The sequence below is a fragment of the Chaetomium strumarium genome (assembly GCF_033439665.1).
Source record: "Chaetomium strumarium strain CBS 333.67 chromosome Unknown B0T15scaffold_4, whole genome shotgun sequence".
In the NCBI taxonomy this organism is placed as follows: Eukaryota; Fungi; Ascomycota; class Sordariomycetes; order Sordariales; family Chaetomiaceae; genus Chaetomium; species Chaetomium strumarium.
The window spans coordinates 3,343,741-3,360,910 of record NW_026944432.1 but is presented as its reverse complement, the minus strand read 5'-3'; the positions used below and the strand labels follow the sequence as shown (position 1 = coordinate 3,360,910).

Here is a 17,170-nt window from a genome sequence, read left to right as displayed (position 1 = left end):
ACATAACAGCGTCGACATCATGCGCGCACTTCTTGATGCTGGCGACATGGACTCGGAGTCCCTGAGTATTCGGGACCACAGCGGGAGAACCCTGCTCAACATTGCACTGAGCAACAGTCGGGATATGGTGCGATTCCTCATCCAGAAAATCAAGGAACTCTCCGCAGGAGGCAGCCGCTCCCCTTCATCCAGAGACAATGGCGTCTGGTCCGATCATCCGACGGTCAGAGCTCTCCTAGAAGCGATCCCGAAGGAGACGAGCAACGGGGAACTCAGAAAGGATGAAAGTGCCGATCGAGAGATTCTTCAGGAATTGACCACCCTATCGTTCGACTTTGGTTCTTGGGACACAGACAAACACGGGCCGCTCATGCGTCTAGCCGCGGAAAAGGATGTTCTGGAGATCATCGACACGCTAATTAGGCTCCAAGTCGACCCGCATCAGGCCTCCTCATTTGACGAAGAGAGGCAGCATGTGCTCCAGCTCGCAGCTGAGAATGGTCAGACCGAGATTGCCATGTCGCTGCTTAAAAGAGGCGCTGTGAACGACGAGATCAAGAAAGAGGATGTCTGCTCAGCCTTTCTGGCCGCAGCCAAGTATGGACAGCTACATCTCTTGGAACGGCTCTCTCAAGGCCAGGGGGCCGTTGATTACGATACCCGTATTGAGGCCTTGTGGCAGGCGTGCGCCGCTGGCCGGGTCAAGATTGTGGACTTCCTCCTGAGTGAGACGAGTCCAGGCGGTGGCGTTGATTCTGGCGCCGCGAAGGAGGACCAGAATCGTACCGTCGACATGCATGCCAAGAATCATGCCCTCGACATAGCCTTGGAAAAGGGCAGGCGGGACGTGGTCAAGCTACTCCTCGAACGTGGCGCAGATTTAGAGAGCACAGTTGCCGCCGGGTCGACCTCACTGCACCAAGCAGTCGAACAACGCGATGCTGAGATGTGCCGGCTCTTGCTAGATGCCAAACCCTCTTTCCTCAACGTGAAGGATTCCAACGGCCGCACGGCGCTTTTTACGGCGGCATGGAACGGGATCGATGACATAGTGGGCCTGCTCTTGGACGAGTACCGTGCCGACGTTGAGCTTTCCGACGCGGATGGATGGACGCCACTCCATGCGGCGTACGATTCTACGCATGTCACTGGGAGGCTCCTGAAAGCTGGAGCCAGTCCGGATGCCAGGAACAATGACGAAGAGACGGCGCTCTACGTCACCTTGTCCAGGGGCTTCCCGAAGACAGCCTCGGTGCTCCTGGCTGCTGGTGCAAGCCCCATTGCTGCCACGTCAACCAAGAACACACCCCTCCACACAGCCTGCCGGAGTACCGATCCGAGTTTCGATCCCTTTATCTTGGCATGCCTGGACAATGACAGGATAGGTGCGGGCTCAATCGATGCTCCGAATCACCGCGGCCACACACCTTTATCCTTGGCAGTCATGTCCGGTCGCGTAAACGTGGCTAAGCTGCTGCTGGGAAGGCAAGATGTCAACGTCAACCAGACGGACAAGAGAGGTGCCTCACTCCTACGACATGCCTTTGCTACCAAAAACATCGAAATGGCAAAGGAACTCCTAAAAGACTCCCGGCTCACGAATCTCGATTTAGCTCTGCGCGACGGTCCCGACCCTGAATCGTCCGCGGATGCAGTTGTCCGTGGCGTCCTCGGCTTGGAACACGATTCCATGGCGGAGTTTATCAGGCTCATTGCCGAAGTCAAGCCTGAGATATGCAAGAAGCTTGGCAGTGAGTTGCTCTTTGAGATCGCAATGGCATTGGATGACAACGATCTTATCGGCGCCATCCTCGACATCCGCCCCGCCATCGCCAAGATGCAGGATGAATATGGCTGGCCACTTGCCTGGATCCAGTATGTCAATGATCCAAAACAACAAGTTCAGCCGGCCGACGCTTCAGGATTCGACTTCAAGACCCCCGTCCAGTGGCTAAAGCCCGAGTTGAGCGGGCTTTCCCTGTCCCGAGATGGCGAAATGTCCGTGTTGTCCTTCTCCGGAGAAGAAAGCACGAGGTCGTCTCTCCCCACTCTTCTCCGTTTTTGGCGGGAGATCGAGCCGAACTTGATACGCTCAGACTGCCCCATCCCGCCAGTGGGCAGCTTTATCTTCACGGCGGAAGTCCTCGACGAAGGACGGCCAAGGTAAGTTGAGCTTCCAGTTCACTACCGGTCCACCCGCTAGCAACATGAGCCATTGTCATTCGACACCTCATATGTCTCGTTCACCACCACTAAACCTTTTTAGCGCCATTGGTTTCGGGGTTGGTACAAAGTTCGCCAGCAAGGATATGATGCCAGGGTGGGAGAGCCATTCGTGGGGCTACCACGGAGATGATGGCAAAAAGTTCCACGGAGGCCAGGGGACGTCATACTCCTCAACCTTTGGAAAGGGCGACACGGTCAAGTGTCGCGTTGACCAATCCGCAAGGACCATGTTCTTTACCAAGAACGGCGTTGATCTTGGTAAGTTGAAACTCACCACCGACATCTCCAGCCATGCACGTGTCTGTTCCAGGCACAACCCTAAAGCAATTTACCAGCCCAAGGCCTTGCTGACGCTAGCGTGTGCACCAGGCGAGGCTTTGAACGATCTCAGGGGGCGTCTGTATCCGGTCTTGGGCATCATGAGTCACGGAGCAAAGGTAGCTACCAATTTTACGTGGGAGCCCCCGGCTCTGCCGGCACAGGACAAGGGAGACAAGCACGACAGCGGTATCACGAGCCTGCCTCCTCGCCAGTGGCGGCGAGGAAGTCGAGAACATTTTCGTCACGCGAACCGGAAATAGTCTCGACGGTAACACGATAGCAAGGCAATAATATAAAATACATGGAGTAGAAGTCTTCAAGATACGAAAAGCTGATCGGTCCTAGGGGGTACCTCGATTGACAAGAACCACAGCACCTCCCAGGAAGTCTGGCAGCTCAATGCGTGAGAGCTTTTCCACACAACGGCTAAGATGTTGAACATAACAAACCCCAAACATATACAACCGTTTTCCAAGTTTCCTCAGCCTAATCGAGAACGGGGGCCTCAACCGCATAGGATTCATTTCACATACAACTATGTTAGGGGCGGTGGTAGTGGGAGCCCTGGGGCGGCGTGTAGCCCATTTTCGACGACGACGAGCCTTCCGAGCAGTCCACGTCCTTGCTTGTCAGCGGAGCAGGGAATGGGAATGGCGGTTGGGCTGTCAAAGGTCGATGTGGAGCTGGGGGAGAGAGTGAGTCGGAAGCCTAGCTCGCAGACGCACCTGGTTCCGAGCAGGCAGGGCTACTGCTGAAAGTTGGGAGTTCCCAGGGCAGGTGCGCAACCGTATGCAACACGCATGATAGACAGAGGATAGCAGATGCTGAGGGACAAAGTGCATATTGGTATTTCCAACACGGGCCGCCAACTAAGGTAGTGTAATCCGGGTATCTTAAGTCATAAGCCACACAAACTTATCAGAACCGGCCCACGCTGCGCAACAACAAAACCCCCGACACCAATTTTTGAACACACAAAAGAGAACCCTACACAACCAACCCCTTAACCTGCTTGAAATCCTTGACCTTGATATCCCGCCACACAATGACCGACACCAGCGAAATGACCTGAACCACGGTCGAAGCTATGATCATCAGCCGCTGGGTATCGCCATAGGCATGCTGGATGGCCGTGCGCGTGGCCGAGCCGACGGGGTACGACAGCTGCACGTTGAGCGAGCCGACAATGTCGGTCAGGGCGCCCTGCGACTCGGCGGGGAGGTGCGCGGCCAGCTTCCTGGGGAAGACGCCGTTCCAGATGGCGCCGGCCACGGTCGAGCCGATGGCGCCGCCGACGTTGGCAAACATGGCCTCGACGGCGAGCACGACGGCGATGTACTGGTGGGTGGTGGCGGCCATGACGGCCATCTGCTCGCAGATGACCAGCGTGCCGCCGGCGACGGCGATGAAGATCTGGCACATGACGATGTAGCCGACGTTGACGTCCGGCTGGCGGAAGTGGGCCATCAGCCCGACGCCCAGGATGGTGACGGGCACGCCGAAGTAGAGCGCCAGCCACTTGAAGCGGCCCGAGGCGCGCACGGCGACGCCGACCACCAGCGACCAGAAGCACGAGCCGATGCTGTAGATGTTGGTGACGTAGCTCGACTTGGTGATGTCCAGGTTGTTGACCGCCTGCAGGAACGAGGGGAAGTAGCTGTCCCAGATGTAGAAGGACACGAACAGCGCGCCCGCGAGGATGCAGGCGCCGAACACGGTGCGGTCCATCAGCAGCTCGTAGGGGATGAAGGTCTTGGGCGCCAGGTAGCGCTCGAACAGGGCGAAGCCGATCAGTAGCAGGCCGCCGACGATGAAGAAGGCGATGATCATGGGCGACTTCCATCCCTCGGGCTGTCTGTTATAGAGGTTGAAGGGGAGGAGGAAGAGAGCCAACCCCGCGGTGATGAGGATCAGGCCAATGATATCGAACTCGATGAAGTAGTGCTTGAAGGACTGCATCCAGGTGCGGCCGCTGTTGCGGTCCGGGATAAGGCCCATTCTCCGGGCCTTACGGTAGTTGATGTAGAACAGGACGAGCAGCGGCGAGCAGATGAAGGGCGTGATGATGGCGAAGGCTCCGAAACCCCATCTGAAGCCGGGTCCGTTGAGAAAGGCGTTCGCGAGAGGGCCACCAATCCAGACGGTGATGATGTAGGGGGACGAGGCGAACGCAAACATCAGGGCTCGGTTCTTCAAGGCCGAGGTGTCGGCGATGAAGATAGAGATGGAGTAGGTGATGCCGTTGTACCCAACCCAGTAGAACACCTGGCCCGCCGCGTAGGTCTCGACGTTGTTGCAGCCGGCCATCATGGCGAGGCCAATGGTCAGGCAGATCATCATGACGATGAAGCCTTGTGGCCGGCCCCAGATATCGAGGATCTTGGCAAGGGGCAGCTTGAAGAGCCCGCCGATGAGGCTGGAGAAGATGCTCGTGGCCGCCGTCAGGGAGTGGCTCTGGAACGCGCTCGTCACGTACGGCGTGAGACTGGTGGACATGCCCTGCTGCATGGCGTCGACGAAGAATATGCACCAGATGCTGGATGCGGTCAGCACGGGCTCGGAAAACCACAGTTAATCCCACGCCCAGAGGGTGTGCCAGATTGTCGGTAACATTAGGTACTTACGTGACATAGGCCAAGATGAGATCTCTCTTGGTCCAGACCTTGGCGAAGGCTTCGACATCCTGCACGCCGGCCTGGGCGTTCACCGAGATCTCATCCGAATCGCGGTCGGTATCGGCAGCATTGACGGCATTGCTGGCGTGGTTGGCTTCCTTGTCGTTCGCCGCCTTCTCGGATGGCACTTCCTGTTCAGCGACAGGTGCCTCGCTTGGGCGCAGCCAGCCCACGGGATTCTTCATAGCGCCGGAAGTGGCTTGCGCGTATCGTAAGTCAAGCTTGGTAAGGGCGAAGCTAGACCGGCGTAGCTAGCGGCAGTAGCAGCGACGCAGCCGACGCTTGGGTATTCTGGGCTGTAAAGCCAAAAGGAGGAGAAAACGGCGTGAGGAACTGAAAGGATAGAACAAACGGAAAACCGTTGCAACGCTGCGAAGAGCAAGCTTTATGAGATAAATTAGACACAGTGGCTCGGGACGTGGGGGACAGGAAGGGTCTCAGTCCACGACTCCACGCAAGGATCCATCGGAGCAACAAGGGGTTGAGTACGGTTGAGTCGCACCCGCGACATGCAACTGCGGGATCAGGGTGTGTCTGGAGACTTCGCAGCACAAACATTCTCGGCCGATGCGACCTTGTGCGCCATATTCCGGGATACAATGCCAGGCTTTCCCCTCGCTTTTCACCGAACCGCACCGGGCAAGCGAGTCCGCCCACGCTTGCCAAGGAGCTCAACAACGCCGTTGGCCGTAGCTCTCCATAATGGACCGGCTTTCGGCGGGGCTGGCGTGCGGTTTATTGGTTTGAGTGGGACGCAGAAAGGGCTTGCTCCTTGCTCTCGATCGAAAAATTTATCAGATCATCTTATCTGATGGAATGATACTGCAGCTGGCGTAGCACTCCCCACTCTTCCGGGACGAACGACTTGGCAACAACCCCGGGCACCCTTCCTGTTCGGTGTTCTGGTCCGAGCAACCCCTAGCGATATCGGGGGGGTTGTCCATCCAGGTTGTCGACCCAAGTTCCGTGGAAAAGGTCGAGCAGGATCACGCGAGCAAAACACCGCGACGCCGTCGGCAGTTCCACGCCCGGAATTGGTCGTTTCTGCTCTGTGCTACGTCCTGGATTCTGGCCTCATGGTCAGCCAAGAGGTCCAGACGCCAGGGAGTCATAACGAGTAGAATAGACTTCCTAGACGTTTATTGTTGGTTGTTCAGCAAGCATTGATCAACCGCTGCCAGTAAAACTACCCCCCTCTAACCGTATTCGGTCGGGCGCTGTTCAAGCCACAGCCAAACTTTGCAGGTACCTGTCTCCCCCAATCTCCCATTCATACTACAATCAATCAATGCGGCCAACGCTGCGCATATAAACAACTATATACCGGAGGTCTAATTGAATTTCTAGAAAGCCTCCCCTTTGGGACTGCCCTCGTGCCTGTGCCTATGGCTGTATAGGAGTATTGTCGTAACGTGATTTATAAGCGAGTCGTGAGTATAAGCGGGCCGTGGCTTTTCCACTACCCTACAACAACAACCGTCCAAAATACAACAACAACAGTATCAACCAACTACAATTACATCAGAAACAGCTGAATCAGACGATTCTGCAGCCTCTCGGCAGGTACGGGCATTATGGCCAGGCTTGCCACACACACCACAGCACCGAACCTTCGTACGACCCCCCCCGTACTACTACCTTCCGGCTGTGTATTTTCCACTACCTCCCCACCCACAGCCTTCTGGGCCAGTAAATCCTGTGCATCTTGCACAGCAAGTGATCCTCCAAGCTGCACGCGCGTTCTTTTAGCTCTGCGGCGCTTGCTTAGTGCCTCGTTGGCCTTGCGGAGCGAAGAGACCTCTGACCGAAGGAGAGCTACCTGGTGCATGAGAGCCATTGTACCCTTGGCAAGTTGATCCACAGCCGCCAACATCGAAGTCGGAGAGCTGTTTTGATGGTTGGCAATGCGAGTCTTGATGAGCGTCGACTGCGATTCGGTTTCTCGGGGGTTGTGTGGTGTCTGGAAGACCTAAGGTTGTGCTATAGTAGGCTGTGAGGCTGGGGGTGTTAGTGTACGAAGCTGCATATCCAGGGTAGAAAGCACCCTCTCTGGATCGTACGGCACAAGGCCGGCCCCTGTAAAGCCACCCTATATATTGCTCTCTGTCATAGAGGCAAAAAAGGCTTCACGGAAGGCACAGAGGAACTCGAGCTTGCTGACATGGTTGATGTTCGCGCGTATCAAGTTCTCGATTTGGTGACCGTACGCCCGCTTCAGCGGCCCGAAACAGCCAACGTCGAGTGGCTGGCACTTATGGGAAGAGTGTGCAGGCATGCAGAGCGTCTTGATGTTGTTATCCCGGCAGTAGTTCTCGAATTCGGTCGAGTGATGGCTCTCGTGGCTGTCGAGGATCAACATCCGGTATATACCCTTCGTACGGGACTTTGTATGGTAGTCGAAGTGCTTGATCCAATCGAGGCCTACTTCATTGGTAGTCCAGCCGTTGTTGGTAGTCGCAATATACCAGGCAAGTGGAAGATTAGCCTCGGTATACCAGTTGCTGAGATAGTACTGCCCGGCTAAGATGATGAATAGAGGGACAGCCTAGCTAAGAGCATTGACTCCCTGGATTACCGTTGTCTATTCGCAATTGCTAGGCTGGGCTAGCTTTGCCCTACCATAGCCGTCAGAGGTTGTAACGACTATACCTGCGCAGATGATACCCATTATAAACCTAGTCTCGTCGAAGTTATAGATATCGTCGTCTAAGATCCCGAACTTGGCCTTGGTATTCTAAATAAGTGCAAACCACTCGCGAATAACCTTTAGGTCCTCGCATTTGGCCCTCTAGTAGTCGTACCGATGTACCTAATGCATCTTAAGCTCTGGCTTACGCCTGACGAAGTTGTAGGCCCAGAGCTTGCCGATAGGGGGCGCGTCGCGTACATATAGCAGTTGGTTGGCCATATCTTCTATACTAGCAAGTCTAGGTGGAAATACACGTGCAACTAGGTCAATGATATATTGAACAACAGCCTGCTCCTCGGATTCCGTAAGCTTCTTCGAATTGGCCGTATAGTCGCGTCGTATAGGCTTGCCAGCGCGTCGGTCCCTGAGGGTTGAAGCCGGTATGTTGTAGAGGCTAGCTACGGCTTCAAGCCGTAGCTGTTTGTCGCTCCGAAGAGCTTCGAGGGCTAAGACTACCCTGGCTTCTTTTGAGGGGGAGGGCACATCGGGTTATAGAGAAAATTGATGTTAAGTGGAAATGTGATATGTCGCGTTTGGAAAGCCACGGCCCGCTTATACCCACGACTCGCTTATAAATCACGTTATTAGGACCGCATTTGAGGCTGTTGATAATTAGTTGCTAAACGGCGGCGCCCGGGGCCGTGTATAGAACTAAACGTGCCCCTGAATCTAGGTATGCACCCGGGACTGCTACGTCGGCGGCGGCGGTAGTGACGATGACGGTGGCGATACTATGGTCTGGCGTTGGGGAGATTGGGGGAGACCTAGTGCAAAGTTTGGCTATGGCTTGAACAGCGCCCGTCCGAATATGGTTTGAGGGGGGTAGTAATACTACGTTGGAGACTAACTAGTTTTACTGGCAGCGTTGATCAACGAGGCGGAGCCGTCTCCGCAGCTCTCTCACACGTCATGCAATGCAGTCGCAAGCCGTGGCACCCGCATCAACCAAAGCAACGAGCTTTGCCGCATCGTAGGGAGAACCAGATGACCGGGTTATCCGTAGTGGCGGGTCCCACGCCAATAAAAGAAAGGCCATGTCCGGAGGGTCAGAATACCTTTATACCCTTGCGCCGTCGCCTTCACCCTCCACCATGCGCCCCTGCCATAATTCATCGAGAACCCAGGAAGCGGATATTCGAAGCCCGCGTCGACGATCCGCCCCTCTCCTCGACTTTGTGTTGGGAATGTTCACTGAGAATAAATCGACCATGCCGCTTGACATTTAGGTAGATGCTAACGTCACGTACATCACGTACAGCGATCCCAGTCTTTCCAAGTGCGGCCCCGGGTGATGCAATGCCAGCTAAGTCAGGCGCATCAAAACACTTCACAACCACGGTCGAAGATCTGGATACGCCGTTGTGGTTGCCAAGTCAACACTTCAGAAGAGTGCACTGAGAGGTTTTCTTCGTGCCTGTCGCCAGGCCGTGACCCTTGCATGGGGGTAGGCGTTGACACACGCTCCTGTCAGGCCCTGATGGCAATGTGCGGGAATGGATGGAAAACGGGACGCACGACGGAGAATAAGGAGAGAGCAGGCTGAGCATTGATCGCATCGGTCACCCATTCATTACGTCGATCTGGCGCAGGTTTACCCAACGAGGAGTGCACGATGTGGTTAGTAGTGCCTGGTTTTAGGCGGCTAGTAGTATATAGCACACCATCTCACAAATTCCAGCATTTAGAGCGCCTGCTCCAATGATAAGGTCACATAGCCCCCAACGTGTTCCCTCCATGAACCTTCATACTGGGTATGATCTGTATAAAGCATTTTCAATCCGACACTAGGCTCCGCGCGCGATTAGAACCAGGATCGGACCATTCCTCCGCTGGATACTTGACAACTTCTACTCCCGCAGACGCTAGAGTGGCGCAGTTCTCGTCAAGCTCCGTTGCATAGGCTTGCCCGAATGGGGTAGACCTGTCATATTTCTGATCGTCGATATCGATTCGCTGAAGGTGCCGAAAGTGGCCGCGTTCCGTGATGGCATCATATAACATCAGTAGCCCGCAAGCGAAGTCTGCATATCCGCGGAGCTCCAAGTGTCGCAAGGACTGGGGAAGCGTTCTCACAAGGACATTCCCATCTGGGTCTCCATCCCAGTCGAACAAGGCCACCTGGGTCCGTAGAACTTCAAGCGCGCCGAGCTCCCGCAAGAGAGTCGCTTCTTGGGTGTCATCGAAGTTTTCCGGGAACTCGCCGCCCTCCATGGAGAATGTTAGCTCCTTGAGCGAGTGGCGCCAGGGTTGGAGGGCGGCAGCAACCCCATCAAGCTTAATCTCGTTATCCTCAGGGGGCACTCCCTCCCAATCAGACTTCCACAAGACTCTGCGTGATTGCTGGATCCTGACCTTGGATAGTCCCGGTCCTACCGCGCTGAGCAGATTTCGAAACGAAGCAGGCGTCAACCGCGAGTCTACCAGGATCAATTCGGTGAGGTGTTGCAACGGAACTGGTTGTGTCAGATAGTACTCGCGGAAGTTCTCGCTAACGCCGATGCACCTCGAGCACTGCAGGATCTCAAGGTTTGGAGCCGCCGACAAGATGCAACCGGCTCGTTCAAGTTGGAATCCGTGCTGGAAGCCACAATGATGCTCTAAGGTGCTGATGGCCAGCTCTCTGAGCGACGTCAGCGGGGGGGTTGGCCATGTTCGTATTTCCGGGAGGCCGAAGGTCGAAGGATTAGGCTTCGGCATGCAGAAGTGGAACCTCTGCAGTTTCGGCACGAACTTCAGCAACATCATCACCTCCTTCCAGTACAGGCTGAGCTTCGTCGGAGATGGATCGCCGGGGTAGCCAAATGGCAACCCCTCCGGACTCGCTGGATCAGGCATTTGTTCGATCCTGCCGTTGACGGCCGTCTCGAGTTCCGACACCCTCAACTGCAGGTCAGGCCGTTCTTTGAGGGTCCGACGGACGAGCTGGAGATCTTTGTACCGATTACCAGGGATGTAGTGGTACAGGAAAGGCTCAGCTGCCGCGTGGAGAACCTTGCACACTTGGCTCAGGCTGAGAAGGTTTTGCTGTTTTATCCGCTTCCGATCGGACAATAGTGGCTCATACTTGAAGCCCCAAGGATCGAGGTCGAAGTCAAGCGTTTCGAGCTCGTCTTCTGGCGTCCGCAGACAGTGAGGGCATAGATAGCTGCATATTTCCGACAGCAGCTCAAGTGGCAGTCTGACAAGCGCCATTGTCTTCGGATTAGAGTGATTAAGCACGTGTAACCTATGCCCCGCGGCCGGAAACGATACAAGCAACCGACTGATTTGACTGCGAGGCAGGGTAAAGACGGTGACGGTCAACGTGCTTTGAGAACTTGGAGGTTCGCTTGGTGCTGTTTTTTAGTCCTGATGTTTATCTTCGGGGGACCTTTCTGACAATTTCCCGCTCCGCCCCACAATTCACCCCCTGGTTTGTTTAGCATCAGACTCGAAGACCAGGGTCAGCCCGAAGATGTCCATTTCAACGTCAAAACGATCAGTGCTGCTTGGTAAAAAGAAAACAGCTCACCAGAGCCAGGCCCCCAGACTATTGCTGGATGGCCCATTTCCTGCGTTGAGCTAACCAATATGGCCGAGTGACTGTATCTCTTTGAATTTCGTCAGAGCCTCAACGGCTAGTTCCGCGCTAACCAGCAAAGGTTCAAAACAGGATTGTACTGTACTGTACCTAGTACAATGTATAACGTTATATATAGCACTGTACACTACTTTATTTCGTCCCGATATTCTGTCTTTGTTGACTCAGAAAGATGCGGGCGCCTAGAAAATAAATCGAACGTAGAATGGTATAGACATACAATACTGGAAGACTCAGCAACTGCAAAACTAGGTGCAGGCGGGAATACGGTGTCGATCATTACGATATTCCTGGAGCGATACTTCGTAATTTCAGTGCGAATACCCTTGGCCCCTCTCTGCCTTTGACTCTACCGCGAAATTTACCCGTCATCGGTTAAGTTCCTATTTCTTATTTATTCTGCACCACCGTCATTGATGGTCACTGCATTTCTAACAGCTACATTGGCGTATCGAAATGTAGGACTCTCGAAGCTTAGATCGGGCCTTCACTCGCACATCTGGTGGCACCTCACCCATCGAAACGCAAACATCCAAATAATGGAGTCGAGGCAGCGCATTTGCCCGAAGAGGACCGAAGTCGGATCTCGAGGGCAGGATGGGCGGCCATCGCGCACTTACCACCCCCGCTAAGCCGACTCCTGGGTAGTTCCAGCTTCGCTCTCGGCCAATAACCAAATCCCAACAGAAGTTGTGTCGGTCCTGGCCTTCGGCAACGGCGACGCCGGTGAACTAGGTATGTGCCCCGCCATCCAGAAGCTGCTCGCCCGCGCCCGAACCCCGTTTCTTGGTCCTGACGACGCTTCTGCGTTCCACGTCGTCCAACACGACTGCGGCGGCATGCACACAGTTGCGCTCACTGGAGACAACAAGATTGTCACTTGGGGTGTGAACGACACCTGCGCTCTGGGCAGAAGCAAATGCCAGTCCGAATCCATGGCCTGAGTAGAATCACCCAGGCCCTTGTGATGCAATCACGCCCTGGCCCTCGACGCGAACAGCGTGATCTGGTCGTGGGATTGCAACGAAACAGAACCAGTTGGGCCGCCACGTCTTCCCCCAGATTGCCAGCTTCAAGCTTGCCGCTATCACGTGCCCTTCCGCCCGTCCTCCTCACCCTCCTCAGGCTCCCGCCTGTTAAACATCTTGCTCATAGCCTTGACAACGGCGTCCCCAAACAGTTGGTTCTCGTTCCTGAAATGCCTCAGGAAGATGCGCAGCGACATCTCGGCCGTCATCTCGGCGCCCTCCGTCCAGCCGGTCGGTCGCTCGTCGGTCAGCACCGACAGATCGACCGGCATATTCACCTCTTGACTGTCCCTGTCGATGGGTGGTTCTTCAAAATCCGGCTTTAGCCTCGCTTCCAGCGCCTCAATTCTGCTAGTGTAGTCCGGATCTGCTGCGACTTCATCGCCCGGGCGCCTGGCGAGGTCGGACTCGTCCTCTTGTTCCAAGGCATTCAACATCTCCATGATCTCCGCAGCTCTCTTTATGCCCTCCAGCTCTTCTTCGTCTACCTCATCACTCCCCCCCAGGGCAAGTAGCTTCTGTCTCGCCACTTCGCGCGCGATCTCAATCGGCCTCATCTCATGCTCCTCCTCCATTTCATCAGTCTTTTCGTCCGCTACCAACTTGACGAACTTGAGGTAGACCTTAACAGGCTGATCCCACAACCCCCGGTACCCCGGCGCAGCCAACACAGCCCGTAACACCTCAGCATGCGACCGCACCACCGCAGCAGACACCACACTCCCCGAAAGGGGATTCACGGCCCATTGACCTAGGCTTTCCACGGTGGGAAACATGGTCAGAAGCTGCTGGATGATGGACGCCGAGATCTGGGCGTGGGTGTTCCATTCCGAGGCGGGGACCTCTGACAGGGCGTGCAGGGCCGAGACTTCCACACCCTCTCGGGTGCGGTATGCCAGTGGTGAGATGGAAATGCCATTGTCCGGAGTGGTGTGCAGATGGGAGAGGTAGCGGATGGCGCGTAGAGAGGAGGAGGTTTGTGACCTCAGCAACCAGCCTAGGAGCGTATACTCCCGCGGCGCGGAGAGGCGCGGAGCTGGTCGTCTGCAGAACTCCCCCTCCCTCGCCCTCCCCGTCTTCGTGTTCGTGTCTGATTCTGTTTGGGGCTGGTACCCCGGCAAGGAGGCGGCTTGGTAAACGACGCTGAGCGACGCCGCTGCCTGCTTGTCCTGCGTGACTAGCAGGTCAGCGAGCTTGTAGAAGCCGTTCAGGATGGCCAGCACAAGCGGGGAGGGCTGATGTGGCGTTACGGTGTAGGCTGGGATACTACGATTACTAGTATGTGAGAGCAGGTGGGAGGCGATGGCGAGGTCGCGGGGCCGGTGCGGCGGGCGTTGGGCGAGCACGTGCAGGAGAGATGCACTAGTACTGGTACTAGTACCAATACTAGTACTAGTATCTGGATCAAGCGACGATGTGGTTGTGAGGAGGGACGGGTCGTGAGCGAGGAGGAGATGAAATATCTCGACATTGTTGGCCTGCACGGCGGCGACGAGAGGGCGGAAGCCAGGCGATCCGGAAGCAGAGTGGCCCAGGCGGAGCAGGCTGGACACGATGTCGGCGTTGCCCAGGCGGATCTCCTCGCAGAGATGCTTGCCCGCGGGGTGTTTCGGCTGGTTGTCGTGTCCCAGTCTCTTCTTGTTGCTCCGCTCGTGCAGGATGCGGAGGGTGCGGTCGAGGCTGTCCTTGTAGCGGACGCCGCAGCGGACCAGGCGGCTGTGGAGTGACAGGGAATCGTACGGGGTGATGCGGCTTGTGTGAGCGGCGTCGAGCATCTCGCATTCGTCGAACACGTCGTCGCCGTCGTCGGTGTGGCGGAGAAGCTCGGCCAGAATGTCGGGCAGCGTCAGCACCGCGGCGAGCTCGACGGCGGACTGATTGGCTCTGTTCCTGTAGACGCGCTTGAGCGTGGGACTCGCGCCGTGTTTGAGCAAGACCCTCACGGCCGGTAGGCTCTGCTTGAGCACGGCGCGGCCGAGCGGCGTGAGGGTGATAGAGAAACTGTCCTCCCAGTCGGCCACGATGCCGCGAATGTCGCTGCGTGAGGCCTCGGAGTGCTTCTCGATATCCGCCCCGGCCTCGACCAGTCTGGCCACGATTCTGTCCATCTCCGACTCGCTGAACGCGGTGATGCAGTGGAGCGGCGACTCCTCACAATAGTCGGCTCCGTTGGGATCTGCCCCATTCTCCAGACACCACATGACCATGTCGAAGCGGCCGGTGCGGCAGGCGAGAGTAAGCACCGTATCGCCGTGGGATTGGTTCTTGAGGTTAATGTCGCTGAGGTACTTAGCATGGAGGTACTGCAGCGCCCCCAGCCTTCCCTGCACCGCTGCCAGATGGAGCAAGCCGTGGCCCTTGTGGTTGACGTAGATCCTGTCGAAGCGGTACCCGTCGTCCGGAGGCGGATCCGACGCTTCTTCACTCGCACGCGGCGGGCGGAGACAGCTTTCGTATTCGCGGCCGAGCTCCTGCCTCAGCTGTGCGTCGAGCATCTCAAGGTTTCCGAGAGCCCAGTCCCTGGTCAGTTTCCGCGGCGCAAAGAACGGCATCCCCGTCGAGCCAGTCAGGACCTTGTAGACGGCATCGACGTCGCTCATCTTCTGTCTCCAGGCATGCCGTTGCGCCGGGTCCGCGCTGGAGTCGATCAGAGCCTCGGCATCCTCGACGCAATGTCTGTGCCCGCGCATGGCGCTCAGCGCAAGAACGTCCATCTGCATGTCGACGCTGTAGGGGTTCAACACCCCTAGGGCGGCATGGATCCGGTTCAGCCAGGCCATCGCGTAGTAATCCGTTTCCCCGATCTCCAGCGGAGGCTCAGCAGCGCGGCGCAGCCAGTAGCAGGCCTTCCTGGGATCACAAGCAACACCAAAGCCGCAGAGATACGACTGGAACAGGAAGAAGGCCGCCAGCCAGGGGCTCGGCGTCAGCTCGCCCGCGGCATCATCGTCCTCCGCAGAAGAAGAATCAGAGTTCGAGTTCGACGGCTCCGCGAAGATCTCCAAGTCGCGGACGATGGCCTCCTGCTGGGCCCAGCCGAGCATGTAGCGCAGACGCAGGGGCTCGAAATGGAAGCCGCCGCGCTCCGGGCGCGGCAGGTCCGGGCGGAACCCGGGCAGGTTGTTCTGCGCGTCGTAGTCGCTGCCCAGGCGGCCGAGCGCATAGCCGACGCTGTCGAGGTCCATGCCGTGCCGCCCGGGCGTCTGGTACCTGTCGCGCTGCGCCTTCTGCCGGTTGGCCTCGTCCTTCACGCCGACGTAGTGGTGCGCCGCCACGGGGTCCATGCCGCGGAGCCGCACCTGCGCCCGGTCCAGCGCCCGCTGCTGCGGATCGCCCCGCAGCGTGAACATCAGCGCCGACGTGATCAGGTGGAAGCTGGCGCGCGGGATGGCGTGGCCGAAGCAGTACTCGGCGACGCTGTGGATGGCCGCCTCCAGCATGCCGTCCGACACCTTGAGCGCCTGCACCGTGTTGCGCAGCTGGACCGGGTCGGACAACGACTTGGCGCTGGACCCGGTGGTGCCAGCGGCCGCGAGCACGTCCTGCGAGTCGATCATGCAGCGCCAGATGAGCATGCCGTACGAGTAGGCGTCCGTCTTCTTGGCGCCCTCCTCGGTCAGCCTGTCGGCGATCTCGGGTGCCTCGTAGGGGAATGTGTACATCGGAATGCGGTGCTGGCCGTGGCCGTCGCCGTGGCTGCTGCCCATGTCCATGACGGTGCCGCCGAAGTCGGCGAGCTTGGCCGTGTACGGCTGGTTCGGCGGATCCGGGTAGCGGTTGGGGAAGATGAGCACGTTCTCGTGCTTGAGGTCGCCGTGCACCATGCCGCACGCGTGGATGATGGACAAGCCACGGCCGACGTCGTAGCACAGCTTCTGCTTGATGCTGAAGGGCAGGGGCTTGCTCCGCTGCTGGAGCTTGTCCAGCGTGCCGAACGCCGCGTGCTCCTGGACAATGGCCGGGAACGGCGACCCGGTTTCGATGGACGCGTCCCACCGGATGCCCATGAACTTGACAATGTTGGGATGGTACCGGATCGGCTCGTGGAGCAGGGCTCTGATTTCCAGGAGCACCTCGCGCCATTGGCTGGGGCGGTTGTTCTTGTTTTCGCGGACGGTCTTGACCACCACCGGTTTGCTGGGCTGCCGTGCTGCCCCGGAAGAGAGGCTGGTGGATTCCGCTGCGTCGTTTCGCTCCAGCGGCTCCTCGAGCTCGGCACGCTCAACGATGAACGAGGCGCCATTGGCGATTCGCTTGCGGTTTACCACACGGGCTCCATGGAAGGCGAAGAAGGCGGAACTGTCGCCGCGCTGCAGTCTCACATCGAGGTAGGCCACATGGCAGATGAAAGAGGCAAGGCCCTGAGCTGTTGATGGTTCTTGGCCGAATTGGCTGGATGACGGAGGAGTGGCAATCCCGGGGAGAGTATTTGAAGTAGTACTAGTACTATCGGTTGCTGTAGCGGACGGAGTCGGGATGGAAGGTAGGCTGTCCGAGAACACCGAGTGGTAGACGTAGCTGGTGGACATGGCGCTGAATCCAGTGACGGCAGCACTTTGCGGACGAAGATGCGGAGTTTGTGAGTATGGCTCGCCGAGGGCCCCGAGAGCCCAACAGGGACGATGAACGACATTTATTCGCCTTCGTTCTG

At 57.2% G+C, this 17,170-nt stretch overlaps 4 protein-coding genes across 4 annotated transcripts; 1 reads left to right on the top strand and 3 right to left on the bottom strand.

Annotated features, from left to right (window-relative positions):
• Positions 1 to 2,081: 2,081 nt before the first annotated feature.
• B0T15DRAFT_217661 (concanavalin A-like lectin/glucanase domain-containing protein) lies at positions 2,082 to 2,885 on the top strand. Its single transcript, XM_062862762.1, has 2 exons — positions 2,082 to 2,484; positions 2,596 to 2,885. Exons 1-2 carry the CDS (start codon positions 2,208 to 2,210, stop codon positions 2,805 to 2,807), a joined length of 489 nt encoding a protein of 162 aa, XP_062721856.1. The 5' UTR covers positions 2,082 to 2,207; the 3' UTR covers positions 2,808 to 2,885.
• Positions 2,886 to 3,418: 533 nt separating this feature from the next.
• B0T15DRAFT_217645 (major facilitator superfamily-domain-containing protein) lies at positions 3,419 to 5,569 on the bottom strand. Its single transcript, XM_062862761.1, has 2 exons — positions 5,172 to 5,569; positions 3,419 to 5,083 (listed from the first exon to the last, which is right to left on the bottom strand). Exons 1-2 carry the CDS (start codon positions 5,405 to 5,407, stop codon positions 3,535 to 3,537), a joined length of 1,785 nt encoding a protein of 594 aa, XP_062721855.1. The 5' UTR covers positions 5,408 to 5,569; the 3' UTR covers positions 3,419 to 3,534.
• A 3,767-nt stretch (positions 5,570 to 9,336) lies between these two features.
• Positions 9,337 to 11,277, bottom strand: B0T15DRAFT_534257 (uncharacterized protein). The gene has a single exon (XM_062869428.1). It carries the CDS (start codon positions 11,101 to 11,103, stop codon positions 9,685 to 9,687), a length of 1,419 nt encoding a protein of 472 aa, XP_062721854.1. The 5' UTR covers positions 11,104 to 11,277; the 3' UTR covers positions 9,337 to 9,684.
• Positions 11,278 to 12,578: 1,301 nt separating this feature from the next.
• B0T15DRAFT_435505 (serine/threonine protein kinase) lies at positions 12,579 to 17,048 on the bottom strand (the record flags this gene model as incomplete). The annotated part of the gene is made up of 2 exons (XM_062865819.1): positions 12,579 to 13,571; positions 13,662 to 17,048. 2 exons carry the CDS (start codon positions 17,046 to 17,048, stop codon positions 12,579 to 12,581), a joined length of 4,380 nt encoding a protein of 1,459 aa, XP_062721853.1.
• Between the last annotated feature and the right edge of the window lie 122 nt (positions 17,049 to 17,170).